The sequence below is a fragment of the Gracilinanus agilis genome, chromosome 2 (genome assembly GCF_016433145.1).
Source record: "Gracilinanus agilis isolate LMUSP501 chromosome 2, AgileGrace, whole genome shotgun sequence".
Classification (NCBI taxonomy): domain Eukaryota; kingdom Metazoa; phylum Chordata; class Mammalia; order Didelphimorphia; family Didelphidae; genus Gracilinanus; species Gracilinanus agilis.
In genome coordinates this window covers 166,680,828-166,706,433 of record NC_058131.1, presented here as the reverse complement: position 1 = coordinate 166,706,433, position 25,606 = coordinate 166,680,828, and the positions used below count along the sequence as shown (strand labels likewise).

The window sequence follows — 25,606 nt, the reverse complement described above, 5'->3', positions numbered from 1 at the left end:
GGAAAAAGGAGGGACCTTGTGAAATTCAAACTCACTTTTCCAGCTGCATTTGGATGGGCGTCCCTCTCCAGCAGCAATTCAGCCACATTTACCTTTCCATATTTAGCAGCAACATGGAGAGGGGTAAATCCTTTCTGAGGAGAAACAAAGAACATCAGAATCCCACGGGGATTGAGCAACATTTTGGGGGAACACAAGGGACTAGAGGAAGGGAGGCCAGATGCTCTATAAAACTCGACACCCCAGAGATTGTGATGGAGTATGATTGTGCTATTAGAAATGATGAGCAGGATGATTTCAGAAAAACCTGGGAAAACTTGTATGAACTGAAACAAAGTGAAATGAGCACAACCAGGAGAACGTTGTATACAGCAATAGCAATATTGTAACAATGTGAAAGACTCAGCTTTTCTGATCCAAGACAATTCCAAAGGACCCATAACGAAAAATGCTATCTACCACCAGAGAGGGAATTGATGAACTCTGAATACAGATTGAAACATAATTTTTTAAACTTTCTTTATGTTTCTTGTTTTTTCTTGTGCTTTTTTTTGCAACTTGGTAAATATGGAAATACATTTTGCACGACTCTATGTGTATAATCATATTATTTACTTTATCGATGGGTGGGAGAAGAGCAGGATGGAGGGAGAAAATTTGGAACTCAAAAATTTTAAGAAATGAATGTTAAAAATAAGTAACAATAACTAGATACCTCAGGTTCTAAGAGAACAGAGAAAGAGCTTGCTAATAAAGAAGTGAGAGGAACTGCCAATCACTACCTCAGAGATGGGATCAAAAGCAGTTAGGCGATCGATCACCAGGCTTCCCGCAAATCTATTAACCATGCTATTGATTCATCACTTATCACATGATGCCTGGCAATGTTATTTAACTTTTCCTGTAAATGTGGGTCTCCCTCCCACCCCCAACCCAACAAACAGGCTGCTTCGGAATAAGATTATGTATTGTGCCTCTTTTGTATTTCCCTTAGAACCTAGCATAATGCTGGGTACTGAGTACATGGCCAATAATTCACTGCTGAATGATGTATTGATTAATTCTATTGTACCATTCTGGAAAAGGAAGATACCCATCCAGATGACAAACTGGAGTATGTCCAGAGCAAAGTATACTTGCTGTCTCTCAAATTAGAATCTAAGTTACTTGAAGGCTTTTTTTGTTTTCTGTTTTCACATTTTCATTGAATTTATAGTGCCTAGCAGCAAGCTTAGCACATAGCAAGTAGTTAATAAATGTATATTGATTGACTAAGTGAGTCAATGACTAAAATGATGAAGGGTCTCAATACCATGAAGACTGGCTAAAGAAACTGGGAAATGCTTGTTTAGCCTGAAGAGATGACTTATGAGGGGCCCAATAACTGTCTTCAAATGCTTGAAAAGCTATCATTTGGAAGAGGAATTAGACATGTTTTGCTTGGCTCTAGAGGACAGAACCAAGATTAATAAGTAAAAGGCTTGGGGAGGCAGAGTTGATGCTTGGCATAAGGAAACACTTCCTAATACTTAGTAAATGAGTAGATCATCTCCCAAGGTAGTTGAGTCTCCCATCATTGGAGGTGTTTAAGCAGAGGTTGGATGGCCACTCTTCAAGAAGTGTAGATGGGATTTACACTTCATGTAGGGCCTGGACTAGATGCCTTATGGCACCCCTTTCCAGCTCTCAGCTCCTATGATTCCATGAGCTATCAAAAGAAGCTTTGGGGCTGCCAAGCCTGAGGATGCCAATTTTCCCCAGCTGCTCTCAGGATCACCAAGACAGCAGAGATGACTAGACAGGGATCCCCCTCCCACACAGTCAGCCCAGCTACCCACTTGCCTATTTGTTTTTCAGAGAAAAGGAGAAAGAGATAAATACCTTGGTCATGCAAGCCTGAGAAGCTTCCTTTTCTAGTAGGGCCAGGGCTGTTTCCACATGGCCCTCTCGTGCTGTGATGTGCAAAGGGGTGTGTCCTGCAGTCGTGGCAAGGTTGGGGTTGGCATTATTTTCCAGGAGAAGTTTCACCATGTTTGTATGGCCAATACGAGCTGCACAGTGAAGTGGGGTCTGGTCATCCTAAATGGGGAGGAAATAACTAGGTGAAGAGACAGATGTCTTAGATGCCAGGCAGACTCCATCAGAGGCATGAAGAAAGAGCAAAGAGAGGCCTTCTGTGTAATTTCATTCTTCCTTTGGAACACTCATTCTGGATATCTATTTTTCTTCCTTTCCCCCCTCTTTTCTTCTTTTCTTTCTCTGTCAATCTATCATCTTTCTTACTATTTATTTCTATCATTTTTCTATCATCTATCATGTTTCTATTTGTCTATACATCTTTCTTCCTCCCTCTTTCTCCCTTCTTCCTCTTCATTCTTTCTTCCTTTCTTCCATCCATCCATCCTTCCTTTCTTTCTTTCATCCATCATAAGACTATTAAAAAGTAAGTTCCTAGAAACACTAATGATCATCTGTTTCCAACTCTGCTTTGGATTTCCTTGATGTTAAGAGTCATATGGGGACTTTTTCATCTGACTCTCCTGTTTGCACCCTAAGGTTAATAGGCTTTGTTCAGTCCCAGGTATCTCTGAGTTACTGAGCCTGGATTCACTGCTCCAATAGCACACCTCCAAAGGTCACACTCTGCACAGAGCCAGACTTATGCCACCAGCAGGCTAAAACTCTGACCCTCCCCTGAGTCAATTGGGCAAGTATCTCAATTATTCTAGGACTTGCTCAAGTCTGTAGTGTTTACTTCAAAGCAAGGGCTAGTCATTCTCAATCAAACAATGTATATTCTCATTACACGGAGAACCTATTTGCTGAAAGCTACCACTCTCTGTATTTCTGGGAGTCACCCCTTTCCTTTTGACCCCTTAGAATTTACAGGCTTTGTGGCATGGGAGAAGCCAGAAAGACTAACAATGAAATCACCGGTCCAAACCCTATCCCTTGATTAAGGGCTACCAATAAAACATGAGTCTGATGGAGGTAGAGCTCTATCTCTGGCTCTTTCTCTGCTACTCCTTGGTTTCCTCTTCTGTGAAATGAGGAGATTAGACTAGATGATCTCTAAGATCCCTTCCAGTTCTAAATCCTAGGAGCTCCTAAGAGTTGCTCACAAAGTTGATCTCTCCATCTCTTTGCCCAACACGAGCGAGAGTGATAGATAAACTTTCTGCTGTAGATAAGTGCTGTTTGTGTATAGTTTTAGGAAGAAACGCATTTCACTGAAATGGACCCTCCATATTTCCTCTCCAACCACCCACCTCCCTTTTTTCCTTTCTGAACTCACCTTGGCCTTGGCATTAACTTTGGCTTTGTTCTGGAGTAAATATTTGGCTACTTCTGTGTGCCCAGCTCTGGCTGCCATGTGCAGTGGTGTCTCCACTTTCTGTATAGCAAAAATATTTCGTAAATATTCATGGGTGGTTCGTTCCCACAATAATACATAGTGAGCTCGCAAGATCTTCCTTATTGTGTCTTAGTGACTTTATTCTTAATAAGTGGAGTTCTTCCAGCAGATACCTCTTCTATTCTGAGAAGACTTGTGAAGAAATTGTTCTGTCCCCTTCCCCAGAATACCATGGAGAAGGCTGGGGACAGAAGGTCATGAAAAGACCAATGAGGGTTAAGAAGCTCATGTACATGGAGTCAAACATTATGCCCTGTTACAGAGTTATAGAGACCAGTTAGATGGTAATGAAGTAATGGCAAGCCTTTTAGAAACAGAGTGCCAAACTGCAACTCTCAAACTACATGTGAGCCTTCCCCCGACCTCTGCCTTACCCCAGACAGGGGAGGGAGGAAGTGCTCCCATTGGGCTGCTGGGCAGAGAGGTGGGTGATGTGAGAAATGTCCTCAGGAGCACATGGAGAGGGGGGAAGGGGCAGTCTCCTCCGGCACACATGCCATAGGTTTGCCAACAAGGATATGATGAATATGCACAAGATGGCTGGGCAGGAAAACATGTTCTGAGTTTGGAGCAATGGGACTTAAGCCATGGTGGACCAAACAGAGGAAGACAGAAGAGCAAGAGGAATGGAGGAACTCGGGGTATCAATTTATGACAATTTGCTTTGCACAAAGAACTAGCTAAGAAAGAGTGAGTTCATGGTGACCACTAGCCATGTTAATTCTCTTTTGCCACTCAGTTTCTTTGCCATTTGGCTGAAGGAAATTCAGTTTTAGACTTAGATATGTCTATATTTTAGATAAATTAAAAATATAAATAAATGGATTTATTTTTCCTTTCCTTTAAATAATTTCTTAAATTTTATTTGCTTATGATTAAACATTAACAAACAGGAACATTTCATTATGAGAAAAAAGAGAATTGTGTATGAAACCATAAATCTTTAAAATGTGCAGCTTACATTAAATGCACTTTAAAAGTGTACTCAGGTAACCTACATAGGACATTCCTAAGATGCTCTCCAGAACAAAAGAGTGCCATTGCCCTCATCATTGTATTTATATTTCTGTGCACCTCTGACATTCAGAGGATCTTGCTGGATACCTAATTTGAAGGGAAGTCAGTATATAAAGGGTATCATGCTCCAGTCTGAAGTTTCTACTGTTCTGGGATTCATCCCCATATCCCAAGAGACATGATCTCACAAAGCTAAGTAAAAGGTCTTCCTTTGACTCTGGATGCTAAGATAACAAGCTCTAGACCTTACCACATTGGAGACATTAGGTGATGCTCCCCGCTGCAGAAGATTCTTCACAATGGGAAGGTGCCCCATGAAGGACGCTACATGTAGTGGGGTCAGTCCAGACTGCAACAAAGAAAAGAAATGGAAGAACAAGTTCATTGTTTAATTGGGCAAATGCCAAGTGGAGAGAATACATACCTTATATAACCTATAGTGGTAGCTTTTGAGGCTGGGGGAGATGGTCCTTGTTTCTTGGATATGTGTTTAATTTGCATTTTTATGCCCTGATGCCTCACAGGAGAGAGTAGAGTATGAAATGGGGTGGTCTAGTAGCTTCTGTATAGCAGGAATGTAATAATAATAATAATAATAATAACATTTATATGTGCTGCTAGGTGGTGAAGTGGAAAGAGTGATGGCCCTGGAGTCAGGACTACCTGAGTTTGACACACTTAATATCTGTGTGCCCTGGGCAAGTCACTTGATTCTGGTTGCCTCAGTTTCCTTATCTGTAAAATGAGCTATTTGCCTCCATTTCCTCATATATAAATTGATCTGGAGAAAGAAATGTCAAACCATTCCAATATCTTTTCCAAGAAATCTTGAAATGGGATCACATGACTTATTGACAAAACATTTATAAAGCACTTACTATGTGCTAAGGAACACTACTAAGTATTTTTACAATTATCATCACATTTTATCATCAGGGAGGCAGATGCTATTATTATTCCCATTTTAAGAAGAGGAAACTGAGGTAAACAGAGGTTAAATAGCTTACCTAGCTTGTCCTTTGGATAAAGGATATTTCATCTTCTTCTAAGTGGGATTAGAAGGACAACCAGGCTGAGGGGGAAGCATTGGTTATGCTGAGGCTACTTGAGCCTGTGACCTTTGGTCAGTGGCAGGACAAGATCAGTTTCCAGAGGGAGTCGTCCTTGGAGAGAGACACTACAGCTTACTCCCCATGATGTGCCTGAATGTGATAATAAACTAGGAGAAAGAACTACCCACAATATGGCTGAAATACCAACAGAACACTCAAGCTAACTTCTGGTAACAGCCCGAGTACCTGGAAGAGAACTGTGGACACATTATGGAAGATATGGGAAAGGCTTCATCCCACCAGCAGAGAGATGTATCCACTGGAATGACCCACCTCAGATAAGGTCAAAGCCACTCAAGCCACAGGGAGCACCCATCGATGGGAAGCAAGTCCCTGAAAGAGAGGGGATCTCTCATGGGCTGGGCTGCCTAATAACATCTACATCCCCAAATTTCTGGGTTGGGGCTTAATCTGGGGAAAGAGCAGTAAAATCTCCAAGAAAATAATGCCACCACCTGCTGGAAAGTAACCTGTGTCCGTTAGAGTCGAGTCTTACTGGGCTCTGATGACTGAAAGGCAAATTTCCTACCTCTGTGACGGCATCTATGGAAGCTCCTGTCTTCAGCAGCAACTCCATCACGCGGATGTGATTCTTCTTACAGGCAATGTGTAAGGGCGTGAAGCCGTTCTACAACACAGACAGACAGGAGATGCCCACACACCAATTCAAAAACACAGAATGTCACCTTGTGTCTAGACTGCAGCCTTCGCAGTCTTCATAGAAAATTTCCACGTATGAAATGCAAATAGATGGAAATCGTGTGGCATACAGGTAGGCCTCCCTTTATGCACCAAATGTCTCTCAGCCAGTTAGGATGATAATCATAATCTGAGGCCACAAAGTGCTTTTGTTAATCTAATCATATGTTTGCTACACCTGAGGAGATCGAGATTTTTTTGGGGGGGGGTTTTTCCAGGCTGGGTCTCCTCATCTCACCCAGGTTGACAGTAGGTCATTCATGGATGGGAGCCCCATACTGATTGACAAAAGAGGGTACATCGGTTCTGTTTTTCTGACTTGAAACAGCTCATCCCTTTTTAGTCATCCTGGTGGCACTTTATTCCTGGGAGCTCACCTTATTGGTGTTGGACTTAGTTTGGACATCCGATCAGTTCTTGACCTATTGCAGCTCAGAACTCCTGAGCTCAAGTGATCTACCAACCTCATCCTCCCCAGCAGCAAGGATTATAGGCAGGGGTATGCTGGAGCTAGCTCAAATTCACATGAAAGCTGATTGTTAAATTTTCAGTGTGAGGATTTGCACCTCAGAAATTGGTCTGTACTTCAAATTGTGACATGATTCACTGGTTTTTGATCATGTAGACTTAATAAAATAATGAGGAAAATGTCAATAATGCAGATGAAACTTAGAAGTGTGTGATGAGAGGGGCACTAGGTGGCTTAGTGGATAGAGAGCCAGGTCTGGAAATAGGAGAATTCAAATCTAACATTTCTTAGCTGTATGACTCCCATTGTCATAGTCACTTAACCTCCATTGCCTTGCCCTTGCCACTTTTCTGCCTTAGAACAAAAACATGGTATTGATTCTAGGATAGAAGATGAGTTTAAAAAAAAAAAGAAGTGTGTTACATTCCACATACTCCCCAAGAAAGCTGGACATTAAATATTTGTCAGCACCCTTCTGGTTACAAGCATGTGCCACCATGCCCTGCTGGGAACGTGCTCTTTTAAGGAACCCCTTGCTGAATTTTTCTGTATAATGAAGAATCCTTTCGTAAAGCAGATTATATATCTCCCACATCCAATTTGAGAAGTCATATAAATTGAAGGGTTTTTGCATAGGTCCGTGGGCATACAGTACTGTGAATCATGGAGGTGCCAAGCTATAGAGAGACCTAGGATCACATAATGGAGGACCCCCAAATAATTTGAGGAACCCCTGAAAAGGGGGAGGAAACCCATGCTTTAGATCTGGACTTCCTTCTAATATCCAGGAGTTCAGAGAGCTGTGAATCCCTTTGAAAAGAGCAAACATTTAGCCTGGGCACATCCCCCGAGAGTCAGAAATTGCGAAAAAGAGCCTGGAAATGTTTCTGCTCTCTGATTATAGCTCATCCTGGGAGGGGGCTTCCCCATGTGAACTGCTAACCAGTGTGAAGGGTCCTGGGCCAATCTGGCTGAAAACTTCATCCTGGATGAGGAGCATTTCATTCTCTGGTATTCATCCAGGCCAGGATAATGATGCAGGACATTTGGGGTCTTTGGAACTCAAGGAGGAGGGGCAACACAATTTACAATTGTCAAGAGTCCTTTCAAATGTCCCCAAACTTACACCAAGACCTTAAATGCTACGGACATTTTAAAGGACAAAAACTCCCTTAGCCCTCACCCTTTTCCTTAATCCTTCTACTCACCAGGGCTCTGGAGTTGGGTTTGGCCCCTTTGTCCAAAAGCACCTTGGCCACTCTATGGTGGCCACAGTGGGCCGCTACGTGGAGAGGCGTGAGGTGGTCCAGGGTGATGTCATCTATTTCTGCATTGTACTGGAGCAGGAGCCGCACACAGTCTAAATGATCTCCCTGAGCTGCCATGTGGATAGGGGACAAGCCATTCTGGGTAAAGAGAGAGGAAAAAAAAATCCATGGAGTTTCAAGACCACTTTCCCAACTTTACCTCCAAACATGCCAAAGCATGACCTCTACTTTAGCCCGGTTATCTATATCCTGGTTTTGGAGTAAAAAGACTGGCTCTAATCCTGGCTTTGCCATCAATTACCTGTTGGATGTTAGTCAAATGGCAAGCCCCTTTTGCCTCGGTTTCTTTGCAAACTGAGCGTTGGACCAAATGATCTCTAATGTCTATCATCATCATCAACACTAGCATTTAGGTAGCATCTTAATGTACTACGTGATAGCTATTATTATTAATAGTAATGCAAGGGGAAAATGCCCAACAAATGCTTATTGACTGAATGAAAGAACATCAGAGCTGCAAACAACTCTAGAGAGGATCTATCCCAGCCCCTTTTTGTTTAGATGAAGGAATTTAGGCTGAAGAGACCCAGCCAAAGTCATCGAGGTAGTATGGTGACCTAACCAGGACCAGATCTTCAATCTCAAGTCATTGTCGTTGTTGTTGTCGTCGTTGTCGTTGGTTGTTGGTTGTTGGTTGTTGTTGTTGTTGTTGTTGTTGTTGTTGTTGTTGTTGTTGTTTGTGATAGTGTTACTACTACTACTGCTGCTACAGCTCCTATTGGTTCTGCTACTCTTCCTATTGCTTTTATTACTGCTACTATTATTCCTCCTGCTATTGCTCCTACAGCTACTGCTACTGCTCCTCCTCCTCCTATTGCTACTTCTACTATTCTTCCTATTGCTGCTACTATTCCTATTGCTACTACTACTGCTGCTACTGCTGACATTCCTCCTCCTATTGATACTACTACTACTGCTGCTACTGCTACTGTTTCTATTACCATTTACCATTTATAAAACACCTACTATGTGTCAGGCACTGTTAAGCATTTTACAACTGTCATTTGATCCTTATAACAACCCTGGAAAGCAGATGCTACTATTAATCTGATTTTACAAGTGAGGAAACTGAAGAAGACAGAGGTAAAGACTTGTCCAGGGTCATATAACTAGGAATTATCTAGGTTGGATTTGAACTCGGGTCTTCCTGGCTAATGTTTTATCTACAGAGCCACCTAGCTGTCCTAGTACACTGCTGATGGAATTTGGGTTGAAATCCCTCTGCCATCATAAACACATTACACACACATCTTTTCTTAAATTCTTACTATATGATTCTCAGCAATTCAGTTTGATCAGATTCATCTTATGGGGACAGATAGGTGGCAAAGTGGATAGAGCACAAGGCCCGGAGTCAGGAGGAACTGGGTTCAACTCTGGTCTCAGACATTTCCTAGCTGTGTGACCCTGGGCAAGTCACTGAACTCCATTTGCTCAGCCCTTGTCCTTCTGTCTTAAGAGTTGTTGCTAGGTCAGAAAGTAAGGCTTTAAAGAAAAAAAAATTCATCTTATGTCTATTGATTCAAAGTGATAGCACTTTGTTTTAATGGTGGGTTAATGATGCTAAATGACATTAAAAAGAGATAATAAATACTCTTATCTAGTGGCAGAAGATTAAATTCTGGATCCAGAAAAAAAGTTTCCCAAAGAGTTACTCATATGCATGGACATTAATAATAATAAGAGTAGCAGCAATGCTTCCTTCTCTTGGCATAATGCTTTATATTTTCCGAAATACTTTGAAAAACTTTTTTATTAATATATTTTTACATTCCCTTCATTTACAAATATATGCCTTTCCCAATTATATTTCCAGAAAGCCATCCCTTGTAGCAATGGATGAAAAAGAAAAAGAAATGCAAAGCACTTTCACATACATAGTGCAATGAAATGAGTGTGGGGTTTGTAATCAGAGGATATGAGTTTGAATCCCGGCTCTGCCACTTACAGGCTGTATGACTTTGGACAAGTCATTTGATATGTCTTGCCCTCAGTTTCCTCATCTATGATGAGGAGTTTGCTCAGGTGGCCTCTAGTTCCATGATCCTATAGCCCGGCTCTTCCCTGTTGATTCAAGGGCCGAAGAAAGTACAGGTGCCACTCATTTCTCATTTGAACTTTATGCCAGTCTTGAGCAACGGTCTTATTGGACCCGTTCTCTAAATGAGGAACTTCGAGTTCCAGAGAGGATCAGTGACTTGTTCAAAGTCATCGGGCAAGTCAATAATAGATCCAATATAGAAAAAGAAGCTCTAGCAAAGGATACACTCTCCCTGCCCCTTTCAAGGAAGGAATCTTCCAGCAATACAAGATCTGTTCGGGTTTATGAATCATGAAAAGAGCACGTCTATATAAGTTTAATGAGGAAGCAAGCTAGTCTACACGGCTATGGGTGTAGGTTGTAGGTTCTTAAAGGAGAAGGTTCAAAGACAGAAATGGAAGTGGGCTGGGGTGGTGGAAAGAACTAGGCTTTCTTTGTAGATCACAACTTTGCCTCTTATTATCTATGGGAGAGAGCATGGTGTAGCACCAGTGGTGGTGGTTGTTCAGTCATGTCTGATTCTTTGTGACCCCATTTGTGGTTTTCTTGGCAAAGATATTGGGATGGTTTGCTATTTCCTTCTCTAGATCATTTTACAAATGAAGGATTGAGGCAAAGGTTAAGGGACTTGCCCAGGGCCACATAGCTATTAAATGTCTGACGCCAGATTTGAACTCAAACTTTCCTGATTCCAGGTTTGACTCTCTATCCACTGTGTCTCCTACGTGCCCAGATTGGTAAATGCAAACTCAAATAGAAACAGAGGCCACTAAATTGCATAGAAGGATCCCTGTAGGCTGCATATCACCTTAAAAACACATATTAACATTATCTATTTCTTAGTGTATTTTTATTTATTTTGTTAAATATTTCTAAATTACATTTTAATTTGGATTTAGGCTACATCCAGGGTGTTGTGGGCCAGTGCCTACCTATATGAAATTTCTGGTGTAGGGTATAAGACATTGAACTTGGAGTCCTAAGTTCAAATCTAGACTCATATGTGTCGTATGACCCTGGACAAGTCTCTTAAGTTGTGGATACCTCAGTCTCCTCAACTATAAAATGGGAAGGGGGTGACTCAATGGACTTTAACATCTTTTCAAGTTTTAAACCTGTAATTCTAAGAATACTTATAATTCCTATTTCCTAGGATTTCTATATGGGAAGTGCTTTGTAAATCTAAACAAGGAAGGCATATGAAGATGAGTTATTATTTATAGTCCTTTGTCCTTTTCTTTATCCCCAGTTCTTAGCACAGTGTCTGGCACACAGGAAATGCTAAATAAATATTTATTGAATTGAATTTGCAGTAATAGAAAATCTGGGCACAACCTTCAGATTTTGACCTTGGAAAAGGTCTTTCCAACACGAAGGAGGCACACACCTTGGTTTTGGCCTGGATGGGTGCCCCGTGGTCCAGCAGGAGCTCTGAGATTCGCACATGCCCATTTCTAGCTGCACAGTGGAGAGGAGTCAATTCATCCTTAAAAACAAACAAACAAACAAAAAACCACCTGAATTATCAGAAGTCACTCAAACCAGACAATAATGAGCATCCCTGTGGTCAACTTTCATTAACGTGAAGTGCCGTCGAATGCAGAAGGGCTATCTCTTTGCCTTCTTCCGCACTCTGGCCGGCTACATACTGTTTGGCCAGCCTTTTCTGGTGTATTGTTAATTAGGTCACCAAGAGGGCCCACTGCTCAACCAGAGAATCTGCCTCGAGTGCAAAAATCCCTCCCTGGCATTTCCACAGTCCAGCTCACTGGCAGGAGCAGCAAGCAGAGAACCTACCTTGGTCCTGGTTTCTATCTCAGCCCCTCGATCCAGCAGGAGTCGTACCATGATCACGTTCCCCCTCCGAGAAGCAATGTGCAGGGGAGTTATGCCATTCTGGAAAGGATGAGCCAGGGAGAAGTCAGAGAGAGAGAGTTAGACACAGACCCTGCAGCCCCAGAGACCTCAGCAGGGATGTGCTGCCATGGGGCAGCAGCTCAGATTCAATTTGCATTAGTGCAGAAGTCGAACATCCTTTAAATAAAAAGTAATTCAAAAACATTATAAATCGTGGAATCAGCAAAGTTAGCCATGTTAACCACGCTAAATTCAGCTGCAGCCAAGGCTGGAAAAAATGAGCTTGGAGTTTCCTCCAATGAATGTTCCTTAGCAATAGAATTATCTTTTTTTAAAAACCAAATTCTGGTCTGTAGTAGGGGCATGGTAGTGGACTCTAATAAATCATCATCGCATAGATCTAGTGATATTACTCTTCTTTTTTTTTTTTCTTTAAACCCTTACCTTCAATCTTAGAATCAATACCATGTATTGTTCTAAGACAGAAAAATGGTAAGGGCTAGGCATTGGGAATAAATGACTTGCCCAGGATGACACAGCTAGGAAGTGTCTGAGGCTAGATACTCAGGATCTCTCTATCCACTGAGACACCTAACTGCCTCTGATATTACTCTTCTGACAAACCTTCAATGACTCCATATGGCCTATCTAGCAAACTTTAGACTTCTTTACAGGGTTTTCATGGCCACAATCTGTGTCCACCCTTCTTTTTTGGTTTTACTATTACCTACTCCAGAGGCATCAAGGTGATGCAACAGATAGATTGCTGAGCCCGAAGTCAGGAAGACTCATCTTTCTGAGTTCAAATCCACCCTCAGTCACTTATTAGCTGTGTGACCCTGGGCAAATCACTTAATCCAGTTTGCCTCAGTTTCCTCATCTATAAAGTGAACTGGAGAAAGAAATGGCAAACCATTCCGGTATCTTTGCTATGAAAACCCTAAATGGGGTCACGAAAAGTCAGACACTGAACAAACAAACACATCAGCACAAATCACCTACTCCCTGTTGCCATCCTCTAGGCTTCTGTCAAATTCTACTATTCCCTGTATCCTATACACGACCTGTCCCTTCCCACCTCCTCAAGTTTTTGGTTGTACTGTAGCCAAAATTATCTCCGTGATATGTAGACTATTGAATTCTTACCCATCATTTTAAGCTCAACTCTCATGCCAGCAGCTTCATTAAGCCTTTCTTAATCCTACCTTCCTGTTTCAGACCTCACACAGCCCTTCTTCTTCTCTGATGTACTTATATATTATTCTTATACGTACTTATATGGTATTACATAAACATCACATAATTGCTCTATTACTCATTAAGTCTATAATAAATACTTATGTTATATGTAATTCTATATTATATTCTATATGCCTGTATATTATATACTCTCTAATGTCTTTACATATTATTCTGTATTATGGTTGTCTCTGTGTGTGTTCTATCTCTCGACAGATGAGAAGCTCCATCAAGGGATCTTGGTTCATCTGAACTTTGCATTTCCCTCAGGGTCTAGCCCTGTGCTCTTCACATGATATTACACTCTCTAAATGTTTGATGAACTGAAATGAAAAAAAATGAATGATAAAAAGAAACTCCTTTGTGTAGCCCACTAAGTCACAGGGAGAATGTGACTGAGTATCACCCAGCAAAGCCAGTAGAAACAAAGGGTTAAAGCCTAGAGAATCTACCAGAAAGGATGAAAATGACTTCAGCAGGGACCAGAGATGTGCTCGACTCTGAAGATAGCTTCTTGGTTAGTATTCCAGCTTTTAGTCTGTCCCCTCTCCAATCCATCCTTCACACAGTTCCTAAATTAATCCTTACCTTCTGTCTTAGAATCAATACTAAGTATCAGTTCCAAGGCAAAAGAGCAGTAAAGGCTAGGCTAGTAGGGGTAAGTGACTTATCCAAGGTCACACAGCTAGGAAGTGTCTGAGGCCAGATTTTAACTCAGAAACTCCCATATCTAGACCTGGCTCTCTATCCACTGAGCCACCGAGCTGCCCCTAAATAAACATTTCTAGATAAATGAGTCAGATGATGCTATTCCCTAGCTCCCTATTGTCTCTAAGATAAAATCCAAAGTTCTTAGCTCACCACAAGAAGACTTCCACCTGCTTTCCAGATTTATTTCACACTATCTCTTTTTTATACACATTATGTTCCTACTGATCTACTATCTGTTCCTCAAATCTGGCATTCTAATTGCCCCATCTTTTATTTTTACCCATTAAAAAGTTCAATTCTCCAAATTTGTGAAAATAACAACGACTTAGCAGTGATCTTTGTAGTCATCCCCATTAGCTACTACCATTTATTAAGCTTGTCTCCACTGAAGTCTTCTAAATCAGTCTTCTCCATCAATGTCACTAAGATCACGGACCCCTTCATCGACAATGTTAATCGTGACACATACACTCCTTGCCTGGAATGTACTCCCTCCTCACCTCTAGTTCTTAGAATCCTTGGTTTTTCTCAGGTTTCAGCTCTGGTGTCAGCTCCCATAGAAAGCTTTTTCTGTCCACCCCACCCCAAGTTGTTTGTGCATTTTTCCTTCTCGAATGATCTCGTATTTGTTAATCTATGTACATGTTGCAGCCCTCTCTCCTAGTAGGATATAATCTCCACAAAGGCAGGGATTGTTTCATTTGGGTGTTTGTATTCCCAGAACCTAGCACAGTGCCTCACAAAGAAGAGAGTCTAAAAAAATATGTATTCATTGAGTGGGGAAATTGAAATATTCTCCAAGAAACAAGAATGTTCAGACTCTCCTTAAAAGGTTGCCATATTCAATACAATGATCCCAGACAGTTCTGAAGGGCTTATGACAAAGAAAGCTATTCACCTCCAAAGAAGGAATGGATGGAATCTGAATGCAGATCAAAGCATACTATTTTTCTTTTGGGATTTTGGTTTAATAAGAATATTTTCTCACAACAGGACCAATAGAAAAATATGTTTCATGAGATCACACATGTATAACCTAGATAAAATTTAAAAAAAAACCCTTACCTACCTTACCTGTAATTTGGGAAATAAAATATTAAATTAGGAAAATGTTAGATAGAATTTTAAAAATAGAGAAATATTAAATTAGAAAAAATTATGCCATCCAGGCTCCATTGTACTGATTGCAAGAAGAGGGGCAGTTAAGTCATTACCTGTGGAGTAAAGTTGACACTGGCTCCCCGGTTTAGTAATAACTGGGCCACATTGAGGTTCTCATAGTGGGCTGCTATGTGGAGCGGGGTGAATCCTGTCTGTAGAAGAAAGAGAAGAAAAACTGATCAGTAGAGATTGACTTCTTTTTTTTTTTATTTGTTTGTTTTTAAATCCTTACCTTCCATCTTAGAGTCAATACTGTGTATTGGCTCCAAGGTAGAAGAGAGGTAAGGGTTAGCCAATGGGGGTTAAGTGACTTGCCCAGGGTCACACAGCTGGGAAGTATCTGAGGCCACATTTGAACCCAGGACCTCCTGCCTCTGGGCCTGACTCTCAATCCACTGAGCCACCCAGCTGCCCCCTAGAGACTGACTTTTAACACTGCCATGGCACCTGGGGATGTTGGTTAGGATCAGAAGAGGCTACCAATAATGCTAGAGATTGGAGCCAAGCAAAAAATATTTCCTGGAGGGGGGGGGGGGGTCAGATGTTCACTGGTAGATCTCTGTCCAGTGAGCTACAGGAACATAGCAAGTGGCCTTTGTACGTTTATCTAGTGGTATGCTACACCCAGGAAGTAACCATGGCATATCGAATCCTCTTCAAGATCCAAAATCTAACTGGGATTTTTTTTCAACCCATTTCGTGAACAGTTAGCTTAGTGGATTAGTGAGTGGTGCCAACCACATTGAAAGGCAGGCAGGTGATGCAATGGGATAGAGCACTAGACTTGGAGTCAGGAAAATCTGAGGTTCAAATCCAGCCTCAGATCCTTACTAGCTGTGTGGTTCTGGAGAAGTCACTTAATCTCTCTTTGCCTCCATTTCCACAACTGTAAAATGGGGATAATAATAACACGCATCTCTCAGGGTTGGTTTGAGGCTTAAATGAGATAATATTTATAAAGAGCTTAGCATGGTGCCTGGCACATTGTGATAAACACTTGCTTCTGTCCTTCCTAATAATGCCAGGACAGATAAAGCGCTTCTTTCCCTTCTGTTTGTTGTCCTAGGGATTGGCCTGTCTTCACTATGCCTTACCATGTTGCAAATGCATGTCTATGGTCACAAGGGGGAGCAGGAGGGAGAATCTGAAAGGTAAATCCATCCTGGATCCTGCAAAAATAGCTCAGGGAACAGACCCTAAGGATGATAAGCACAGAGTGTCGAGTGCCTGATCGGGACCTAATAAACGTTGAATGAATGAATGGAGTTAGTGGTATGAGCTCTCTCCCCGAAGGTGGTAATATCCAAAAGGACAGGATGGGACGGGGAAAGGACTCGGGAGTCCTCAGACTTGCTCGCCGTTTGACCTGGGTGAGTCATCTGTCTGAGCCTCAGTTCCCTCCTCTATAAAACTGGCAGAATGACTGAACCACCTACCTCACAGGGCTCTTGTGAGAAAAGTGCTTTCTGAAGTGCCAAATGTGGGATAAAGACATACTATGGTCCAGGGGTGGCCCAGGCCCGTTGCTCATCATTTCTAATCTCCACTCTAGCTCTGCACCTCTGCAAGCTGGGTAAAAGAGAAACTCAGCCCTGAATCAGCCAGTTGGCCCAAATGACCTGGCCGGACACATTTGGGGACGACACAGAGGGACAAGAAATATACGCTGCTTGTCAGTGGTATTTCTATCCCAATTCTAATTGCGATGTATCATTTAGGGGACGTCCATTTAGCTGCTAAATTTGCATGATATTCATCTTTGGTTGTGGACTGGTTAATTCATGCCCAATATCACCTACATTATTTGTAGGAAGGAGCCTCTAGACAGTGCCTCTGTTCCACAGATTTAAAGGTCTGGAAATCTGAATTTGTTTGCTCTGCCATTCTCTTACCTTGGACAGTACATCTGCATTTGGGTCATTCTGGAGCAGGACCGCAGCGGTCCTCGTGTCATCATTCCGGGCTGCGATGTGAAGGGCGGGCAGACGCACCTTTCCCTTTGTCCCATAGTTGATCAGGTGAGCCACCACGTTCTCATGGCCCTGCTGTAGTGCCACGGCCAATGGTGTGAAGCCATCCTGGCCAAAAGAGAGAAGAAGGAGATAAGTGGAGTAGGGTGCCTTACTACAGGGGTGACTTTGAGCAATTCGCACAACTTCTCAGAGACTCAATTTCCTCATCTGTAAAATAAGTGAGTAAAATAAGTTACAACTCTGAAAACTTGTCATGAATAATAATGAATAGAAATAACTGATTTTTAGAGCCAGAAGGGACCCTAGAGACAATCTAGAGCAACTGCTCTTTTTGTTTTTAAAGTTCTTTTCTTCCTTCTTAGAATCAATACTAAGTATTGGTTCCAAGGCAGAAGAAGAGTAAAGTCTAGGAAATTAGGGTTAAGTGATTTTTTCCAAGGTCTCATAGCTAGGAAGTGTCTGAGGTCACATTTGAATTCAGGACCTCTTGTCTCTAGGTCTGGCTCTCCATCCTCTAAGCCACCTTGCTGCTCCTAGCAACCATTCTTTTTAAAGACAAAGACTCAGAGATGTGGTAGCTAGGAACAATCAGGTATTAAATGGGAGAATTGGAAGCCACAGAATCACAGAACTAAAGAGACTTCAAAAGGGCCTATCTGATCCAACACATAAAGGAAGCAGCATGGTACAGTAGAAAGAACGTTAACTCTAGAGTTGAAGAATGTGGATGCAAACCCCACCTTTGAGATTTATTCCCTATATGACCTTGGACAAGTTATTAAAGGACCCTGAACCTTTTCCTCATCCATCCAACCTTATCCAGGCTTCTTCTAGCTCTGTGATCTTAGGAATAAAAATCCCCTCTACAACCTACTCAACAAAATAGCCAATCTAGGCTTTCATTGAAGACCTTCCAGGAAAGAAGACTAATTATCTCCTGAGGTGGGCCACCTTACGTATAGATGGCATGATTATTAGGATAATTTTTTTCTTCCATCAATCCCAAATTTGCCCTTTTTTTTGACACCCAGATCTCTTGACTCTTAATTCACTGCTCTTTCCACAACAAGATATAACCTTTCACCAGACTGACGCTCTCTCCTTGAAATGTGGAATAACTAAAAGTTGACTATTTTGTAGAAAATTTATACAAATGGGCACACGGACTCAAAGAGGGAATATATGCAGATTGGCTGCCAGAATAGCACTTCAGTTTATTTGATAACATCACAAAAACATTAGTAGCTTTTCTGCAGAACCATTTTAAGTTCTACTTGGTTTTGTCCATAATCAGGACCTTCTGAATAAAGATGGAAAATAGTTATCACAAAGTCCTATCATTGCTGAATTTAAGAAACTAGAGCTAGAAAGTGCTGTTGAGACCACACAATTGAAAACACATTTTTCAGATGATGAAATGGACCCTAAGAGGTTCCATCAACTTACCCAACATTCAGAAGTTATTCTCAAACAAAAAGATGTTCTTTATGTTCTAATCCACCTTTTACCACCATTATTATCATCTGTAATGAGGGTCCCTTGGATAGGTGGGATTCATTCATTCATTCTCTCTCTCTCTCTCTCTCTCTCTCTCTCTCTCTCTCTCTCTCTCTCTCTCTCTCACACACACACACACACACACACACACATATATATTCCGACCTGCAGTGGGTTATAGTGGGTTCCAGTGATTGTCTCTTCATATTTTTCCTATCTTTCTCTATGTAGATGAGTACATTAGCATACTAGACTTGTGACAAACAGGGATGACAACATTTGATCCAGGTACTCACTTCTGTTGCAACATTCTGATTTGCTCCATTTTCCAGCAGAAACTTAACAACTTCCAAGTGATTTTCTTGTGCCGCCATATAAAGGGGTGTAAAGCCTTTCTGTGAGCCAAGAAAATAAATCATTATGGACATTCAAGCAAGACCCTCTACCAGTCTCTTTTTTTTTTAAACCCTTGTACTTCGGTGTATTGTCTCATAGGTGGAAGATTGGTAAGGGTGGGCAATGGGGGTCAAGTGACTTGCCCAAGGTCACACAGCTGGGAAGTGGCTGAGGCTGGGTTTGAACCTAGGACCTCCTGTCTCTAGGCCTGACTCTCACTCCACTGAGCTACCCAGCTGCCCCCTTACCAGTCTCTTTTTGAAGCAGGGATGAAAAGGAGCTTGCCTTGAATTCTGTTTCACTAAGTTCCAAGAAAGGCTCTTCCCTTTTGGGTCTATAGTTGCAAAAAATGCACAATAATCATGAGAGTTGAACCAAGGCCCTCCCATCTTCAGGTCTGGAGCTCTATTCTCTGAGCTACCTAGTTGCACCTAGTGACACACTCTTTAAAGACTAGAGCATATGCATCATTTTGGGGTTTTTTCAACTGCTTTCTATATATCTGTTAGTTTCTTTTGCTCATCCTCCTCTTCCTCATTTTATCTTTCTCTTTTACCTAGTCATAGTTAAAGTGAGGTTTATTTTCATTTACTAAATAGGATTTTAGGTTGATTGTTGAAAAAAAAGTTTCCATCTTTCTTTCTCTTAGAAAAAGATAATTAATGTAATTTGCTTTTTCATTGCTTTGTCCCTAAACCATTTCTTTAGAAAAGCAGAATCTCTGTTTTAAAGTCTTTAAGAGCACAAGAGAGATTTGTAATTCTCTTTCACACATGGAAATTCGGGCCTCTCTTTAGGGCAAGAGGGTGATTGTTTCAACCACATTAGGCAATGATGGCAAATCTATGGTACGGATGCCAAAGATGGCATGCAGAGCACTTTCTGTGGGCACTCATCTGCTCTTCCTTCCCCCCTCACTGAGTTCATTACTAGAAAGACAGAGGGACTCCCCTGTCCCTCTCTACCACACCTGATGACATTTTTTCACATGCCCCTCCCCTCTGCTCAGCAGCCAATTGAAACTCACAGCGGGGAAGGTAGGCTGCTTACCTGCAGCAGAGCTTGAGGGGAGCACAGTGCTTGGGCCACTTCCCTTCCCCTCTCTATACTCCCTGAGGACCTTCCTCACTTCACCTGCCCCTTTCACCCAGCAACCCAATGGGAGCACTTCCTCCCTCCCTCTGTGTTGGGTAAAGGGGGGACCAAACACAACACTTGATCTGAGGGATGGGATGGGGGCAGGGCCTGGCACTGTCTCTAAAAGGTTTGATTATCTAGCTCTGGCATGCTCAGAAAATTGAGATTTAAAGTTCACAGAACACAATAATAATAAAAGTGAAGGAAGAGAATGAATGGTTACTTGGAAACCCTTTGCTGTTATAATTCCCACTAGAGACAGAATTAAAGATATATGTTTATTTGAGCAAGACCTCATCATCACCTAATTGGGCAAGAAAGACAGAGAAATAATCAAAGAAGAAAGCTACTTCCCACTATTCAGTCAAAACGTGACTCAGTTTCTTGAAAAGAAGTATATTACCTGAGACTGTGCATTGACATTTGCTCCATAGTTGACAAGTTCCCGGACCACTTCATCCTGACCTGCTAGGGCAGCAATGTGCAAGGCTGTGTTCCCCTTCTGAAACACATCATGGATGGGAAGGGCAAAGGTCATTTACCATACAGACATCACAAATGACTCCTCAAATATAATTGGACAGAGAAGCCAGGTAGATGATCTCTAGGGTGCCTTCCGCTTCTAAAATTCTATGAGTCTAGGAAGAGAGGGTTCAATTGAGTTTCTTCATGGGAGGATGGAGTAGAGGGGTGTGTGTGTGTGTGTGTGTGTGTGTGTGTGTGTCTGTGTGTGTGTGTGTGTGTGTCCAACACTTCTCTTGGACAGAGATGCTCCTGTTCCTGGCTTGACAAATAGTCATCGTTTCTCCAGATGCTCACTGCTTGGATAAGCCCACAAGGATGTTTTCCTCAGGTCCCTCTTGCTGTCTTGTCTGTATGTGGTTCTGCTTGATGATGGCATGTGCATAGGACCCTCAGCTGAGCCTGACCAACCAGAAAGAATAGGCCACCAGTTCCTGTGGTCTCAGCACTCAGGCTTAGGGAAATACCCATAACAAATACAAAAAAAAATTTTTTTAATCATGCCTAAGTGAAGGCTAAAGAGAATGGAAAAGTTGGGAGGGGGGCAAAAAAGGGGGAGAAGAGAAAGGGAAAGAACAAAGACATGAGATTTGGGAGAATTTATGGGCTTCAGATTATATGGAAAAAATTGGAGCAGAGGGAGAACCTAAGAAATGAGAAAGGAAAATGTTAAAGGAAATGATAAAGGAGGGGAAAAACAAAAGAAAGGAGAAAATGTGAACTGATTATAATGAGAACAAATGAAATAGGGAAGAATTAGCCAAATGAGGGAGGAGAAGATGCCAGGGAATGAATAGTAGAAGCAAAAGAGGAAGGCAATGAGAATTTAGAGAGAAATTTTCTTTAAGAATAAGGAGAGATAATAGATCAGAAAGTCATGTAGGATCCAAGAAAGAGACTGTAATTTTCTTCTCTTTTTTTTTGCTTGCCCTGAAACAGTCCTGGGTATATTAAAAAAATTAAAAGGCAAGAGTGGGACTAGTAGGTATTGCTTGCTGAGCAATGATGATATCCAAGGAGAAACCAGTAGGCCTGCCTGCCTGCCTGCCTGTGGACTTTTCCTCCTCTAATATGAATCCCATGGGAACATGTCAGCATATTCTAGATAGTGCAGTGGATAAGGTGCTAGGCCTGGAGTCAGGAAAGCTCGAGTTCAAATCCTGCTTCAGACACTTACCAGCTGTGTGTCATGACCCTGGTAAATCATGTAATATCTGTCTGCCTCTTTTTCCTCACCTATAAGATGAGGATAATAATGATAGCAATCTCACAGGCTTGTAGCAAGAGTGAAATGAGTTAACATAAATGTAAAGTGCTTTGTAAACACTTAAAGCATAATATAAATAACTATCTCCTATTCTCTGGGGAGGCTGGATCACCACCACCCATGGGAACCCCTGAGGATGTAGACTCAGGATAGGAATGTTGGACTTGTCCATTCTTATGACTCCCAGGCAGCCCTAGAAGCAACCATACCTAAGCTCATCCAATTACTAAGCAATTTAAGTAGTGGAGAGGTCATCTGACTATATATCTGACTCCTATATAGTGTGGATTTTAGCCAGCAGTCACCTGTATACTTAATTGATCACTGGAAACTTAGGATCATACAAGCAAGAAACTCAAAAAAGGGCACAGTAGTTATCCATATGGTATGGAGAGACTCTTCCTTATAGAGGACAGAGAAGTATCTAGGGATTCGCAAAAGGCTCTGTGTGTATGTATATTTTTTAAAGCCATAGAAGGTGAATGAAGATAAATTTCATTGAAGGGTCACAGAGTCTTAAAACTATGTTTCCCCTCCAATTACCTCATCTAAGCCTTCCCATTGTCTTTCTTTGTGTCAATTAGCTGGGAGGGTGAAGAGAGTCTGGTGAGATACACTTTAAGTGCTTACACACAGTAGGTGCTCAATAAATGCTTGCAAGGGTTGATGGGTTCAAGGTTGGGAAGTCACGCTGTTTGGTGAATGAAAGAGCACTGTACTGTACCCCTTGGACCCCATCCCACTCAGACTCCTCTGTGGACAGGAACAGTGGTGCTGTTGGGTAATCACCCTGGGAGGTAAGCTCAGGAATGGTTCTTCCTTTCATAAGAACTGACCTCCTTGACTTTTTTCATGGAGGTTCCCAATCCATCAGCAAAAAGGTCCTCCCCCAACCCAAAGAAGTCAGCACTAAGACCTGAATACACAGAGGCTAATTAAAGATTTTCCATAGGAGTCCAAGCTCTTGGGATTTTTTTCCCCCTGTAAGAGGTTTTGGCCCTTGTGAGAGGCTCACTTGCTATCCCAAGTGGAACTGGTCTGTTGGCCAACAGCGTCTCTAGAAATCAGGGCATAGAGAGAAAGTGGAGTTTACACCCTCCTTTCCTCCATCTGGGATGAAAGAGGAGAGCCTGGGTCCGACCAGCAGAACTAGCAGTTTCAAGGCAAATCCACTCTCCATTATATACAATGGTGGATATTTGCAGGGAAGAGACGGGCAACTTTGGCAAGTGGGCGACATGGAGCCAGTGAGGGTCCTGGACCACACCAGGACTCGGTGGTGCTGAGACACCCTTGGGGGAGGAACAAAAGCAATGGGAGGGAAGACACTGGGAAATCGACTTACCCCCAAGACATTCTGCATGTGCTCAAGGACAAGCTCGCCCTACCCCTAGGTCAGGGGGAGGGTCGCAGGGGGAGGGGCGTGCTAGCGGTTCTTCTTTCTCTGCTTGCTCTTTCAGGCTGAGGTAACAGCTGCCCTTGAAGGAGCCAGGAAAAATTATTTAGCTGTATTTTGATGCACAAAAATACCCCGTTTCTCCGCTTGTAGGGAGTCAAGAGAGCTTGTGGAAGGGAGGAGGGTCGGCAGTTGGTGCTGAGTGGATGGAAATGGAGGAGGGGGAGCCTCCCGTGGAGATTAATAAAGGTGATGGAGGAGCACAGCCCCGAGCTGCCTTCTGTCTTCATGGACAGCCCCGGAGCCACCAGGGAGCTGTCTCTCTGCTCCTAGGGGGTATGGGATGGAAGGGAGGATGCAGACGCTTCACATTCAAATAAAAAGTACTAATCATGGCTTATGGGCATATTGGGTGGGTTGCAATTTTTTAGGTATTTTAACTAATTTTTTTTCAATTACAGGTAGAAACAACTTTTTACAATTGTTTTCTGACATTTTGCGACTCAACTGGTCATTCTTTTCATTTACATAATGCCAGTGGGATGCCGCATACTTGGAAATCTGTCCTGACTTGGACAATTATTTCCCACGTCTCCCCCATCATCACTCTTACTGTCTTCTGCAAGAAATTCCAAAACTCATTTGGGAAATCTGTATAAATGAAGAGGGACACACCAAGTGCTTGCTTGCAAAAACAACCATCCAAAGGGAAATGCAGAGATGGTCAAAAATGTCTTTGCAGCTCTTGGGGACCAGCCAGGGTGAGACTCGGTCTCTGGTGTCTCAGAGCCTTGTTAGATGGCTCGCCTCCTGCGTTCAAGGCAGGTGATGGCATCAGAAGAGGGGAAAACATGGTATTTTTTTTTTTAAATCCCACAGAAGGGACACAAAGGAAATAATTTAAATTGGCCACAGAGTTGGGGGAAAACTACCTCACGGATTTTTAAAAAACATCCCCAAACCTTGTGGATCTGCACGGCAAGGTTCTTTTAAGCTTTCTGCGAATGACATGAAAATTACAGAATTTTACCTCAAAGAGATGATTCCACCGTCACAATATTTTGGTGGCTCCCTTCATAACCATAAATTATACCCTCTTCTCTCTAGTGCTGTTCTGGGCTCTCTGCACCAAAGGCGACAAAATGTTTGCTGCCTAATACTGCTGCCTGCGAAGCCATTTAATATAGAGCAAAACTGAAAAATAAGATGCAGGTGGGGAAACTGGAGGAGGAAAAAAAATCAAAGAGAAAAATCTGAAAGGAAGGAAGAAGAGAGGTGAGGTGGGAGAAAAGGGGACTCGACAGAGACAGTATTGTGGAAACCCAAGTTAGTTTGTTTTTCTGAAATTGTCTGTGTGAATGAAGCATGACTATGGAGTAATGAAAGTGAACCCACAAGACAGACACACACACAAAAATTATTTTCATTACTTTATAGTCACCCTTCCCCTTATTCCATTCCTCAATTGCTAATGTAAATTAGTGTTTAGGATTGACTGAATTCCGGAGACTCCCTCGTTAGTTACTGCTACATCTCTCTTGGACATCAAGAACTACTAACATATTCCAAATTTCTGCTGTGATCATTCTCTGATAGAATGGAAGCTCCTTGAGGGTGTGTCTCAGGTTTTGTCTTTGCATTCGCAGCACTTAACATAATGCTTGGTATAAAGGAATGTTTAAAAAATTCTTATAGATTGACTGAAAATTATGCCCAGGGTGTCTAGAAGTGGGGTGGGAAAGGTATATGTTTGACAGGAGAGGCCTTGGTAGGGAAAAGAGAAATAACAAGGGACTGGGTTTCTGGGAACAATAAGAAGTTTTCACTCTATTCTTCTTCAGAAAAATAGGCCAGTCAAGGGCCCTGAAAAAACAAAAAACCAAAACATGAGACCACGAGGAAGAGGCTTCAGATTTCCATTTAAAATCTAGGTATATGAATAATTTGGAGGATAATACACACACATGGCTCCTGAACTCTGCTGAGAGTTTGTGGTGACATGAGTGTGGTTTCTTGTAGGTTTCCCCATTTCCATTTATGTGAGGAATTCGGAGAAGAAATATGGTAGACCATAAAGGCTAATGGTGATCCCACTCAAACAAACATAAGGACTACCTTGTGAGCATCCGAACTATATGGATTGTCATTTGGCATGTCGTATTAGCTAAAGAGACAGCAACCCTGATTTTTCTATGGTGTCCCCAGTTCCTCCATGACTCACCTTCGTTGTTGTTTCTAAAACGATTTCCTTATGCAGGAGCTCCACCACCATTTTCACATGGCCTTCTTTTGAAGCCAGATGTAAACCATTTAACCCATTCTGAAAAGAATAAAAGAGTCAGATTAAGTTCTTGCTGCTGTTTGTAATT

At 42.1% G+C, this 25,606-nt stretch overlaps 1 protein-coding gene across 1 annotated transcript in view; it reads right to left on the bottom strand.

The window, feature by feature from the left end:
- LOC123233418 (ankyrin-1-like) overlaps positions 1–25,606 on the bottom strand; it is a 139,489-nt gene that overhangs the window by 69,372 nt on the left and 44,511 nt on the right. Inside the window, exons 4-16 of the mRNA XM_044659533.1 lie at positions 25,459–25,557; positions 20,456–20,554; positions 18,816–18,914; positions 16,942–17,127; positions 15,103–15,201; positions 11,879–11,977; positions 11,469–11,567; positions 7,921–8,118; positions 6,074–6,172; positions 4,683–4,781; positions 3,296–3,394; positions 1,882–2,079; positions 36–134 (exon numbers count right to left, since the gene is read on the bottom strand). Of these exons, the coding sequence (XP_044515468.1) occupies positions 36–134; positions 1,882–2,079; positions 3,296–3,394; positions 4,683–4,781; positions 6,074–6,172; positions 7,921–8,118; positions 11,469–11,567; positions 11,879–11,977; positions 15,103–15,201; positions 16,942–17,127; positions 18,816–18,914; positions 20,456–20,554; positions 25,459–25,557 (1,572 nt within the window). The remainder of the gene's footprint in view (positions 1–35; positions 135–1,881; positions 2,080–3,295; positions 3,395–4,682; positions 4,782–6,073; positions 6,173–7,920; positions 8,119–11,468; positions 11,568–11,878; positions 11,978–15,102; positions 15,202–16,941; positions 17,128–18,815; positions 18,915–20,455; positions 20,555–25,458; positions 25,558–25,606) is intronic.